At 48.2% G+C, this 14073-nt stretch overlaps 1 protein-coding gene across 1 annotated transcript; it reads left to right on the top strand.

Annotated features, from left to right (window-relative positions):
- Nucleotides 1–9090: 9090 nt before the first annotated feature.
- Nucleotides 9091–13176, top strand: Nhp2 (NHP2 ribonucleoprotein). The gene is made up of 3 exons (XM_004666554.2): nt 9091–9332; nt 11907–12012; nt 12828–13176. The coding sequence occupies exons 1-3, from the start codon at nt 9106–9108 to the stop codon at nt 12951–12953; spliced, it is 459 nt and encodes a 152-aa protein (XP_004666611.1). The 5' UTR covers nt 9091–9105; the 3' UTR covers nt 12954–13176.
- The last annotated feature ends 897 nt before the right edge of the window (nt 13177–14073 follow it).

Raw genomic sequence — 14073 nt, 5'->3', positions numbered from 1 at the left:
GCTGGAGACATGGCTTAGCAGTTAAGCGCTTGCTTGTGAAGCCTAAGGACCCTGGTTCAAGGCTCAATTCCCCAGGACCCACGTTAGCCAGATGCACAAGAGACGCACGCGTCTGGAGTTCTTTGCGGTGGCTGGAAGCCCTGGCACACCCATTCTCTCTCTCTCTCTCTCTCTCTCTCTCTCTGCCTCTTTCTGTCTCTGTCACTCTCAAATAAATAAATAAATAATTAAAAAAAAAAAAAGTTCTGTCAGCCCCAAAATCCTAGCGAATCTGAAAGTGATCCTCTTTAGGAATGCGGTTTTAGCCAGACGTGGCAGCATACACTTCAATCCCAGCACTCAGGGAGGCAGAGGTAGGAGGATTACTGTGAGTTCGAGGCCACCCTGAGACTACATAGTGAATTCCAGGTCAATCTCAGCTAGAGTGAAACCCTACCTCGAAAAACCAAAAAAAAAAAAAAAAGCAGTTTTGGTGTGGCATGAACACTAGTAATCCCAGGTGCTCCAGCGGGAGGTCCAAATTCAGGGCAGTCTGAGGGGTGGGGAGTTCAAGGACAGAAGCTAGCCATATGGCTCAGTCAGGAAACTGCATTTATCTTTTCTCTTTTTGATTTTTCGAGGTAGGCTTTCCCTCTAGCCCAGGTTGGCCTGGAGTTCACTCTGTATTCTCAGGGTGGCCTTGAACTCACAGTGATCCTCCTACCTCTGCCTCCCAAGTGCTGAGATTAAAGGCGTGTGCCATTATGCCCAGTTTGGGCTTCCACTTTTAAAAAAATGTGTGTGTGTGTGTGTGTGTGTGTGTGTGTGTGTGTGTGTGTATGTATTAGAGAGAGAGAAAAAAAAATGAGAATGAATGGGTATGCCAGGGACTTTGCAAACCAACTCCAAATGCACATGCCACTTTACTGGCTTTACTTGCGTACTGGGGAATAAAACCTGGGCCATCAGAGTTTGCAAGCAAGCATCTTTACCCACTGAGCCATCTTTTCAGCCCAGCCCTCCTCTTTTTTTTCAAAGTAGGGTCTTGCTGTACAGACTGACCTGGAATTCACTATGTAGTCACAGAGTGGCCTTGAACACATGGCAAACTGCCTCCCAAGTACTGGGATTAAAGGACAGCACCACCACACCAGGCTTTCCACCTTTAAAAAAAATAATAATTTATTTACGTGTGTGTGTGTTTGTATTGGTGCATCAGATCTCTTGCTGTCACAATCAAATGCCTGTCGAATTTTATGTAGATGGCTGGGGAATTGAACCCAGTTTGACAGGGTTTGCAAACAAGCACCTTTAACCACTGAGCCATTTCCCAGATTCCTTATTTTTTTTAATTATTTTATTTTTGTTTATTTGAGAGACAGAGACACAGAGAAAGAATGAGCACACCAGGGCCTCCAGCCACTGCAAACGAACTCCAGACACATGCGTCACCTTGTGCATCTGGCTTAAGCAGGTCCTGGGGAATCGAACCTGGGTCCTTTGGCTTTCCAGGCAAGCACCTTAACCAGCCCAAGGTCCCTTATTTGTTGAAACAGGGTCTCAGAGCTTGCAAGTTTGGCTAATCTATCTAGTCAAGTTGCCCTGGTGATCTGTTTCCACTTCCAGAGTGCGGAGATTACAGGTGTGCGCCACCTCGTTGACACTGGCACACCAGGAATCCTGCCACTGCAATTGAACTCCAGATGCGTGCACCATCTTGTGGGCATGTGCAACCCTGTGTGCATGCATCACCATGTGTTCTGGCTAACATGGGTTTTGGGGTTGAACCTGGGTCCTTAGACAAACAATTTAACCACTAAGCCATCTCTCCAGCCCTGACTGAGCCATCTTGTCAGACTCGGGGCTGGTTTTAGTTTTGGCAGCATTTCTCCGGAGCCAGGCATTTTTGCTTCATAGGCGTTCTCCCTCCCTACCTGCAGTAATGGGCCCCACAGTCTGCTCAATTCCCAGTGCCTGGGATGCTTGTTCAGAGAGAGCCCAAGCTGGGGTGGTGGCATGTGCCTTTAATCCCAGCACTTGGGGGCTGCAGAGATGGTTTAGCAGTTAAGGCATTTGCATGCAAAGCCAAAGGATCCCAGATCAGGTCTCCAGGACCCAGGTAAACCAGATGCACAAGGGTGCACATGCATTGGAGTTCCTTTGCAGTGGCTGGATGCCTTGGCATGCTGTGCCCATTCTCTCTCTCTCCCTTCCCCTTTCTCTCTCTCAAAAAATAAAATAAAATAAAATAAAATAAAATACATAATCCCAGCACTTGGGAAGGTAGGAGGATTGCCTTGAGTTCAAGGCCAGCCTGAGACTACATAGTGAACTCCAGGTCAGCCTGAGCTAGAGTGAGACCCTACCTCAAAAAACTAAAAATTAAAAATAAAGAATAAAAAGAGAGAGTCCATACCAGGCTCCTGTAGTAACAGTTCCGTGGGAGGGTGATGCGGGAGGGCTCAGGATTGCCTGAGCTCGTAAGTTCAGTCTCAGTAACTCCATAAAACATCCATTTCAAAATCCGTGCACATGGGTAGGGTCTGGGGAGATGGCTAGCAGTTAAAAATACTTGCTTGCAAAGCCTGTTGGCCTGGGCTCAATTCTCCAGAACCCATGTGAAGCCAGAGGCAAAAAGTGGCACATTCACTTGGCATTTGTTTGCAATGGAAAGAGAACTTGGTGTGCCCATACCACACACATGTGCAAAAAAAAAAAAAAAATTTTTTTTCTGACATTAGGTTTTATTCTAGCCCAGCCTGACCTAGAATTCACTATGTAGTCTCCTAGTAGCCTCGAATTCATGGCACTCTTCCTGCCTCTGGTTCCCAGTTCAATATTGCAACTTTTTTTGTTGTTGTTTTTTTGAGACGAGGTCTCACTTTGGCCCAGGCTGACCCAGAATTCACTATGTAGTCTCAGGGAGGCCTCAAATTCATGGCAATCCTCCTACCTCTGCCTCCCAAGTGATGGGATTAAAGGCATGCACCACCACACCCAGCTTTAATGTTGCAACTTTAAAAAATATTTTTATTTAGGGCTGGAAAGGTAGGCTTAATGGTTAAGGCATTTGCCTGCAAAGCCAAAGGACCAGGTTCAATTCCCTAGGACCCATGTAAGCTAGATGCACAAGGTGGCACATGCGTCTGGAGTTTGTTAGCAGTGGCTATAGGCCCTGGCATGCCCATTCTCTCTCTATTTGCCTCTTTCTCATTCTCTCTCTCAAATAAATATAATAAAATAAAAATCTAGCTGGGCGTGGTGGCGCACTCCTTTAATCCTAGAATTTGGGAGGCAGAGGTAGGAAGGTCTATGAGTTCGAGGCCACCCTAAGATTACATAGTGAATTCCAGGTCAGCCTGGACTAGAGTGAGACCCTACCTTGAAAAAAACAAGGCCAGGTGTGGTGGCACACTCCTTTAATCCTAGCACTTGGGAGGCAGAGGTAGAAGGATTGCCATGAGTTCGTGGCCACCCTGAGACTCCATAGGTCAGCCTTGGCTAGAGTGAAACCCTACCTTGGGAAACAAATAAAAATTTTTTGTTTTAAATATTTTTATTTATTCATGAGCAAAGGGAGAAAAGGAGAGGATAAATACTCCAGGGCCTCTTACCACTGCCTTCGTATGTGGGTACTGGGGAATTGAACCCCCAGCCAATAGGCTTTGCAAGTAAGTTCCTTTAACTGCTGAATAATTTCCTCTGTGCTGAGGATGCAGTTGTGGTACTGGTCTAAGATAGGTGGACCTCATCTCAGATTTCTTTCATTTTTTAAGTGTTTTTTTTTTTTTCAAGGTAGGGTCTCACTCTAGCTCAGGCTGATCTGATCTGGACTATGTAGTCTCAGAGTGGCCTCGAACTCTCCGCGATCGTCCTATGTCTGCCTCCCGAGTGCTGGGATTAAAGACGTGCACCATCACACCCGGCAGATTTCTTTTATTTAAAAAAATTTTTTTTTTTTTTTTTTTTTTTTTTGGTTTTTTGAGGTAGGGTCTCACTCTAGCCCAGGCTGACCTGGAATTCACTATGGAGTCTCAGGGTGGCCTCGAACTCACGGCGATCCTCCTACCTCAGCCTCCCGAGTGCTGGGATTAAAGGGTGTGCCACCATGCCTGGCTATTTTTAAATTTTTTGTAATTAACAATTTCCATGAATGTAAACAATGGTAATTCCCTCCCTCCTCCCCCTTTCCCCTTTGAATCCTTTGGTTGTTTGGTGTTTTTTTTTTTTTTTTTTTTTTACTTTTTGGTTCCAGGCTGACCTGGAATTCACTTGTAATCTCAGGGTAGCCTCAGACTCATGGCGATCCTATCTCAGCCGCCCAAGTGCTAGGATTAAAGGCGTGCACCACCACACCACCACTCCGGCCATTTTCTCACATTTTTTCCCCTTCCACCTGATTTACTCTCACTTTTTTTTTCCGGAGGTAGGGTGTCCTTCTAGCCCAGGCTGACCTGGAATTCATACTGCAGTCTCTAGTGTCAGGGTGGCCTTAAACTCACAGTTATCCTCTCAAATACTGGGATTCAAGGCGTGAGCCACCACGCCTGGCTTCAGAATTTTTATTTAATATTTTCTGGCCATAATGTGCCTCTGGTAAATAATACCACACCGAGAGCAAAAGGTACCAACGAAGGGGATCTACTATGCAAAACCAGAGACAGATGGGAGGGATGGCAAGATATAGCCAGCCACAAATAGTGGTAATTCCACACTTCTCCACAGGGAGGCAGTGCAGGCGAGGGAGAGGACGCTCGCTCTCTAGACAAGTTGGGTTAGGACAAACGCTGGTCAGTGGAGGCTTGGGTGAGGAAGCTGGGGGACCATTGGAGGGGGCAGTGCCTATGCCCTTCAGCAGTGATTTCCCGTTCTCTCCCAAATGCCTCTTTGTTCTAGGCCGGCCTCCAGCTCCGGCTGTAGTCAACACTCACCACTATCACTTACCACATACCTCATGTATGCACCCGATGCATTTACTGGGGAACGGTATGCATACGCGTATGTATATGTGTGCATGCATGTGTATGAAGGTGTGTGTGCACACGTATGAAGGTCAGAGGTTGACACTGGGTGACTTCCTCAATCACTCCCCACTTTTTACTTTTATTTTATTCATTTACTCATTTATTGGTTTTCTGAGGTAGGGTCTTGGTCTAGTTGAGGCATTCACTATGGTATTCACTATGGAGTCTCAGGGTGGCCTCAAACTCACGGCAGTCCTCCTACTTCTGCCTCCCAAGTGCTGGGATTAAAGACACACCACCATGCCCAGTTTACTCCCCACTTTTATTTTATTTTTTTCAAGGTTGGGTTTTACTCTAGGTCAGAGTGACCTTGGAATTCACTATGTATTTTTTTTAAATTTTATTTTATTATTATTTTTTATTTTTCGAGGTAGGGTCTCTCTCTAGCCCAGGCTGACCTGGAATTCACTATGTCGTCTCAGGGTGGCCTTGAACCCATGGCAATCCTCCTACCTCTGCCTCCCAAGTGCTGGGATTAAAGAAGGCATGTGCCACCATGCCCAGCATTAAAAAATATATTTAAGGGACTAGAAAAATGGTTTAGCAGTTAAGGTGCTTGCCTGCAAAGCATAAGGACCCAGGTTCAATTCCCCAGATCCCACTTAAGCCAGATGCATAAGGTGATGCATGCATCTGGAGTTTGTTTGCAGTGGCTTGAGGCCCTGGCACACCCATTCTCTCCCTAATAAATAATTAAATATATTTTTTAAACTGGGCGTGGTGGCACATGCCTTCTTTAATCCCAGCACTTGGGAGGCAGAGGTAGGAGGATTGCCATGGGTTCAAGGCCACCCTGAGACGACATAGTGAATTCCAGGTCAGCCTGGGCTAGAGAGAGACCCTACCTCAAAAAAACTTCAAAAAATATATTTTTAAATTTTTTGGTTTTATTTTTATTTCTTTAAGAGATAGAGAAAGAAAGAGGCAGAGAGAGAGAGAGACAGAGAGAGAATGGGTGCGCCAGGGCCTCCAGCCACTGCAAAGGAACTTCAGACAGGTGCAGCCCCTTGTGCATTTGGCTAACGTGGGTCCTGGGGAATCGAGCCTTGAACCTGGGTCCTTAGGCTTCACAGGCAAGAGCTTAACCGCCATCTTAAGTCATCTCTCCAGCCCCCCAAAATATTTTTTTAATAATTTATTTTTATTTATTTATTTGTGAGAGAGAATGGGTGTGCCAGGGCCTCCAGCATCTGCAAACGAACTCCACATGCATGTACCACCTTGTGCATCTGTCTTACGTGGGTTCTAGGGAAATGAGCCTGGGTCCTTTGGCTGTGCAGGCAAGTGCCTTAACCTCTATGCCATCTCTCCAGCCCCCAAAATACTTTATTTATTTACTTGTTTATTGGATTTTCAAGGTAGGGTCTTGCTCTAGCCCAGGCTGACCTGGAATTCACTCTTGTCTCAGGGTGGCCAAACTCACAACCCTCAAATCTATGCCTCCCGAGTGCTGGGATTAAAGGTGTGCGCCACCATGCCCAGTGCAAAAAAAATTTTTTAATTTTTTAAAAATTTTTATTAACATTTTCCATGATTATAAAATATATCCCATGGTAATTCCCTCCCTCCCCACCCCCACACTTTCCCATTTGAAATTCCATTCTCCATCATATTACCTCCCCATTACAATCATTGTAATTACATATATACAATATCAACCTACTAAGTATCCTCTTCCCTTCCTTTCTCTACCCTTTATGTCTCCTTTTTAACTTACTGGCCTCTGCTACCAAGTATTTTCATTCTCACGCAGAAGCCCAATCATCTGTAGCTAGGATCCACATATGAGAGAGAACATGTGGCGCTTGGCTTTCTGGGTCTGGGTTACCTCACTTAGTATAATACTTTCCAGGTCCATCCATTTTTTTGCAAATTTCATAACTTCATTTTTCTTTACCGCTGAGTAGAACTCCATTGTATAAATGTGCCACATCTTCATTATGCACTCATCTGTTGAGGGACATCTAGGCTGGTTCCATTTCCCAGCTATTATAAATTGAGCAGCAATAAACATGGTTGAGCACGTACTTCTAAGGAAATGAGATGAGTCCTTTGGATATATGCCTAGGAGTGCTATAGCTGGGTCATATGGTAGATCAATCTCTAGCTGTTTTAGGAACCTCCACACTGTTTTCCACAATGGCTGGACCAGATTGCATTCCCACCAGCAGTGCAGAAGGGTTCCTTTTTTTCCACATCCCCGCCAACATTTATGATCATTTGTTTTCATGATGGTGGCCAATCTGACAGGAGTGAGATGGAATCTCAATGTAGTTTTAATCTGCATTTCCCTGATGACTAGTGATGTAGAACATTTTTTTAGATGCTTATATGCCATTCGTATTTCTTCCTTTGAGAATGCTCTATTTAGCTCCATAGCCCATTTTTTGATTGGCTTGTTTGATTCCTTATTATTTAACTTTTTGAGTTCTTTGTATATCCTAGATATTAATCCTTTATCAGATATATAGCTGGCGAAGATTTTTTCCCATTCTGTAGGTTGCCTCTTTGCTTTTTTCACTGTGTCCTTTGCGGTGCAAAATCTTTGTAATTTCATTAGGTCCCAGTGGTTAATCTGTGGTTTTATTGCCTGAGCAATTGGGGTTGTATTCAGAAAGTCTTTGCCAAGACCAATATGTTGAAGGGTTTCCCCTACTTTTTCCTCTAGCAGTTTCAGAGTTTCTGGTCTGATGTTAAGGTCTTTAATCCATTTGGACTTAATCCTTGTGCATGGCGAGAGAGAAGAATCTATTTTCATCCTTCTGCAGATATATATCCAGTTTTCAAAACACCATTTGCTGAAGAGGCTGTCTCTTCTCCAATGAGTATTTTTGGCATTTTTATCGAATATCAGGTGGCTATAGCTACTTGGGTCCTCTATTCTGTTCCACTGATCTACATGTCTGTTTTTGTGCCAGTACCATGCTGTTTTTGTTACTATGGCTCTATAGTATAGGTTAAAATCACGTATGGTGATACCACCAGCCTCTTTTTTGTTGCTCAGTATTATTTTAGATATTCGAGGGTTTTTTGTGATTCCAAATGAATTTTTGGATTGTTTTTTCTATTTCCATGAAGAAAGCCTTTGGAATTTTGATAGGGATTGCATTAAATGTGTAGATTGCTTTAGGTAAGATTGCCATTTTCACAATATTGATTCTTCCAATCCAGTTTAACAACTTTCATGATCATAAAAATTATCCCATGGTAATGCCCTCCCTCCCCCCTTTTTTTTGAGGTAGGGCTTCACTCTAGTCCAGGCTGACCTGGAATTCACTATGTAGTCTCAGGGTGCCACCCTGTGAATCTAGCTTTATGTGGAGAATGAATCCTGGGTCCTTAGGTTTTGCAGGCAAGCGCACCATTAAGTTAAAGATGAAACACAGCCGGGCATGGTGGCGCACGCCTTTAATCCCAGCACTCGGGAGGCAGAGGTAGGAGGATCGCTGTGATTTCAAGGTCACCCTGAGACTACAAAAAAAAAGGGGGGGCTGGAGAGATGGTTTAGCGGTTAAGACGCTTGCCTGCAAAGCCAAAGGACCTTGGTTCAATTCCCCAAGACCTGCATAAACCAGATGCATACGGTGGCACATGCGGCTGCAGTTTGTTTGCAGTGGCTGGAAACCCTGGCGGGAGCACCCTTCTTTTTTTTTTTTTTTTTTGAGTTAGGGTCTCGCTCTGGTCTAGGCTGACCTGAAATTCACTATGTAGTCTCAGGGTGGCCTCGAACTCTGCCTCCGAGGGCTGGGATTAGAGGCGTGCGCCACCACGCCCCGCTCTATTTTGCTGTCTTTGCGGCAGAGTGGGTACTCAGGGCTCCAGGCTGGCCTTGAGCTCACAGGGTCCTCCTACCCGGCCTCCCACGAGCTGGGATTAAGGGTTCATCCCCCAGCCCCGGCCGGGCTCCGGAGAGGACGCAGGAGGCGCAGGACCAGAGGCCCCGCAGCCCAGGCGCACGCGCACGCGCACAGCGCACGCCCCGGGGTGGAGACGCGCCGCCCGACCGCGCGCCGGAAGTCCCGCCTCCCGGAGGCGCCGACCCGGAAGTGACTCCCGAGACGGCGCCCGCGCGCGTGGTCCCGGCCTGCGCGGCGTCCCGGCCATGACGAAGATCAAGGCGGACCCCGACGGCCCCGAGGCGGCGGCGGCGGGCGGCGCGGAGCGCTCGTACCAGGAGCTGCTGGTGAACCTGAACGCCATCGCGCAGCCGCTGGCGTCGCGCCGCCTCACGCGCAAGCTCTACAAGTGCATCAAGAAAGCCGTGAGGCAGAAGCAGATCCGCCGCGGCGTGAAGGAGGTGCAGAAGTTCGTGAACAAGGGCGAGAAAGGGTGAGTGAGGCCGTCTGCATGCCCCATGACGCCCAGGGTGGCGCCCGCCTTTCGTCCCAGCCGTCGGGCGGCGGAGGTGGGATCGCCGTGAGTTCGAAGGCAGCCTGAGACTACGCAGTGAATTACAGGTCAGCCCGAGCTAGCGTGAGACCCTACTTCAAAAACCTAAAAGAAAAAAAGATGGACGCTGACCCAGTGAGCACCGAGGGGACCCCCGAGGGAGCCGAGCCCAGCTTCATCCAGCCGATGGGCACCTCTGCCAGGTTTCGGTATTCCCCACCAAGCCACGCCCATGACACGGCGCTGGACGCAGGGAGAAGGGCTGGCGTCGGCTGCAAAGCAGCTTTCAAGTTAGCGGTGCCACGATGCTCGACAGGGTTGACGGGAAGACAGGCAGGCGATGTAGCTGTTTGGTAGGGTGCTCACCTAGCACGCACAAAGTCCCGGGTTCCAGTCTCAGCTCTGTGTAAACCACGATTAATGGCCCATGCTCTTGATGAGTGGAGCCAGGAGGACCAGAAGTTCGAGGTTGTCCTCTATATGCGAGCTTTGAGGCTGGTGTGAGCTACTTGAGATCTTGTCTAAGGGGGGGGGGGGGAAGCCTGGTGTGGTGGCGCACGCCTTTAATCCCAGCACTCAGGAGGCAGAGGTAGGGGGATCGCTGTGAGTTCGAGGCCACCCTGAGACTTAGTGAATTCTAGGTCAGCCTGGGCTAGAGTGAGACCCTACCTCGAAAAAACAGCAGAAATTTGTGTATGTCTGGGGGGTACACATGTGCCACATAGGCACAACTTTGCATACAGACCTGGATGAGCTTTTAACTGGGTGCCATCTCCCCAGCACAACGTGCTCTCTTTTTGTTCTCTGAGCTTTAGAAGGCCATTGAGGGTTAAATCCATAAAGTAACATTAAAAAATATCTATCTATCTATAAAAGAAAGATCTATCTATCTGTACATATATATGTATGTGTATATATAGAGATATCTATATATAGATAGATAGAGATAGATCTTTCTTTGATTGTTTGAGGTAGGGTCTCACTCTAGCGCAGGCTGACCTGGAATTCACTATGTAGTCTCAGGGTGGCCTGGAACTCATGGTGATCCACCTACTTTTGCCAACCAAGTGCTTAGATTAAAGGCATGCACCACCACACCCAGCTCTAAAAAATATTTTTTTCAGAGACAGAAACTAAGAGAGGCAGAAAGCGTATGGGTATGACAGGACCTCCTGCCACTGCAAACAGACTGCAGACACATGTGCCACTTTGTGCATCAGGCTTTACAAGCAAGTGCCTTTAAGCACTGAGGCATCTCTTCAGCTGAGTGACTTTTTGTTTGTTCCTACATCTGCCTCCTGAATGCTGGGATTAAAGGCATGCCACCACACCCTGGTCCTGGAAAAAAAAAATTATTTTTCGAGGGAGGGTTTCACTCTAGCTCAGGCTGACGTGGAATTCACTATGTAGTCTCAGGGTAGCCTCGAACTCATGGCAATCCTGCTACCTGTGACTCCTGAGTGCTGGGATTAAAGGCATGTGCCACCACACCTGACTCCTTGTTTTCTGAGGTAGGGTCTCACTCTAGCTCATGCTGACCTGGAATTCACTATGGAGTCTCAGGGAGGCCTTGGACTCATGGTGATCCTCCTACCTCAGCCTCCTGAGTGCTGGGATTAAAGGCGTGCGCCACCACGCCTGGTTTAGATGCCTGTGAGATACGGTGAAACCTCCCCTCCCTCGGACCCTGGTTTAGCTGTTAAAGCATGCAGGTAGCTGTATGAGTTTGGGAAAGGGCAGACGCAGAGTATAGATCTAGGGGGGTCGCTCCTAGGTTGCACTTGACACGGGTTGTGGGTCAGGTCAGCTGGGGAGAAGGCAGCAGGAGAAAACAGGGCAGCCAGGGAGCAGGATTTGAGTCCCCCCTCCTCCATGAGGCGGAGGGGGAAGAAGTGTGGGAGCAGGGTTTTGAGCAAAGAGCTCTTGGGCCTGCTTGTCACCACCACCACTCTTGGAGCACACTCTTCACTCCGGGGCTCGGGAGCCGTGGCAGTTGGCCACTGTAGAGGTTTCTCACATTCGTTCTCTTTGGACAGAGCCCATGCTTCCTGGTCTGGCACCGCAGATAATAAGCTATGAGCCCTGCTAACCGTGCAGCTCTGAGATATGGGTCCTGGCTCTTGGTGCCTCCCTGACCCCCTCCACCTTGACTCTGCCCTGCCCTTCTGTGGGCTGCCTGGCGTCACTTAGGTTTCTGCTCATGTCACTCCCAGTTGAAGCTTGAAAGCTCCAGCAGCGCTGCGCGCTGAGTCTCTTGGGCTGTCTCCCGTCCCTCACCTGTGCCAGCACGGCTCCACTTGTCACGTACGGCGCATTTACGTGCTGCTGAGTAGAGATCCTTCCCCAAAAGAGTGCATTTGCCAAACACGACTCTGCACTGCCATCCAGAATTGTCAGGCTCATGTTAAGTGTGGGCTCCTTGAGGGTGTGGCGTCTCATTCACTTCTACAGCCCAGAGGTGGCATTTATGAGTAAGGGAAGGAGGGGGCAAAGTGATGCTTTCTGTCATTTCAGGATCATGGTCTTGGCAGGAGACACGTTGCCAATTGAGGTATATTGCCATCTTCCAGTCATGTGTGAAGACCGGAATTTACCTTACGTCTACATCCCTTCTAAAACGGTGAGTAGCTCACACCTATGCTTCCCTAATTTGGTCAGCTCTGGGGCGGGGGGGGGTGCGTTGGAGAGCAACTTTTGCTTGTGCTTGGTGCTTTCTTGCTCACTGGTTGTAGGATTACAGGCTGATTATCTTTCCTATGCTCAGGTTTGTTTTTCTGTCAGAGATGAGGTCTTTTATGTTGCACCAGGTGGCCACAAATCTCCAGGTGCCAGTGAGTGTTTCAACCTTCTGAGTAGTTAGGACTATAGGGCTGTGCCACCATGCCTGAAAACTTTTTTGGGTGTGCGCATGCCATGCATCCCAAGCTGGTCTTGAACTCCCTATGTGTGCAAATATGATCCTGAACTTTGGATACTCCTGCCTCCATCTCCTTGGTGCTGGTAGAAGCAGCCGTCACAACCAGCTTGGTGGTGCTGGCACTCAAACCCACGGCTCCATGCATACATGGTAGGCAAGCACTGTCATGTGGGTTACATCCTTAGTCCCAGGTTTCCTCCTTGTAAGATGGGACTGTCCTCATTCTGTGACCCATGAAAATAGAAACAGAAGATATACCTGACCATGCTTTGTAAAGTCCAAGATTCTGCATTCACATTAGTCTTGTTAGGAGGGGCATACTCAAAGGTACCCTTGTCCTTCCACAGCTGGACTCAGAGCAGAGGAGGCACACCTGTCCTTCACAGTGCCCCTTCACAGCCATGTGAGAATGTAGTATGGTGCATCCGAACAGGACGTGGCTGTGGGCCAGATTATGCTGTGGCCCTGGCATACAGGCTGTGTGGCCTGTTTCCCAGTAGCTTTTTCCTCCTCTGCAGGACTTGGGTGCAGCCGCGGGTTCTAAGCGTCCCACTTGTGTGATCATGGTGAAACCCCATGAGGACTACCAGGAGGCCTACGATGAGTGTCTGGAGGAGGTGCAGGCCCTGCCACCACCTTTGTGAAGGACTTGGCCTCAGTCTGGCACCTGATCCAGAAGCTACAAGGCTGGCCATGGACAGGCTTCCCTCCCTCGGCGCCTCCTGAGCCCCAGGATGGGTTCTTCATGGACAGCTCCGACAGATGTTTTGGGAGGTAGAGCCAGCGTCTTCTCCATCGTGCGTTTCCTGTTGAGCTTAAATGAAGATAGTTCCAAGAATGGGGTGGGAAGTAAATGCTAAGACAAAATGTGTTGAGTCTGTGGGTGTTTTTTAAGCTGCAGCTGCTGGTGGGGCTGGGGAATTGGCAGAGGAGGAGTGGAACAGCCCTGCTCACTAGAGAGCCTGAAGGACTGTGATTGCACCTTACAAAGGCTCAGGCTCAAGACAAGCACTGCTGAGACCCACCGCAGCGCCACCACCTGCACTTCTAGAAGTGGGGTCGTTGGTGTGAGGCAGCAGGACCTCACAGACGCCGACAGCCCTGATCTTGCTGCCCAGGAGCCTTCCATGCTAGATGGAAGCACATTCTCCATCCTCAACAAATTTTAAAGAGGAATTGGAAGCAAAATATAAAACCCTGGGCCCTTTTCCCACACGATACAATGCCCTAGTGATCTTGATTCTTTCAAGCACTGTAAAACTAAGGTCCCTTTGAGCATCAAGCTCCACAAGACACAAGAGCAACTGGATTTAAGCACTGGAATAAACTGAGTTTGGGCTTGAGGACCAAAAACAAGCTTCAGCTCCAAGCTTTCCTCTTCCTAAAACCCCATCCATGACTTTCCTTTCCACTGAGGGTTTTTTTTTGGGGGGGGGGGGGGTTCGAGGTAGGGTCTCACTCTAGCACAGGCTGACCTAGAATTCACTATGTAGTCTCAGGGTGGCCTCAAACTTAACAGTGATCCTCCTACCTCTGCCTCCTGAGTGCTGGAATTAAAGGTGTGTGCTACTACGCCTGGCTTCCAGTGAGATTTGAGTCTTATAAAAGCACCTTGCCCAAGTTTACCACCTCAGGTTGCCCTGGCAGTGGCTTGTTACGGTACGGTATTGTCCCAGGTTGGCCACCTCTCAGTTTTTCTGGCACTATAAGCAGCTGGCACCAGGCCATGTGGCATTCAGGATTTGTCAGTGAAGCTCAAAGGTG

Source organism: Jaculus jaculus, chromosome 6, assembly GCF_020740685.1.
Source record: "Jaculus jaculus isolate mJacJac1 chromosome 6, mJacJac1.mat.Y.cur, whole genome shotgun sequence".
Lineage (NCBI taxonomy): Eukaryota > Metazoa > Chordata > Mammalia > Rodentia > Dipodidae > Jaculus > Jaculus jaculus.
This window is presented reverse-complemented; position numbering and strand designations above follow the sequence as displayed.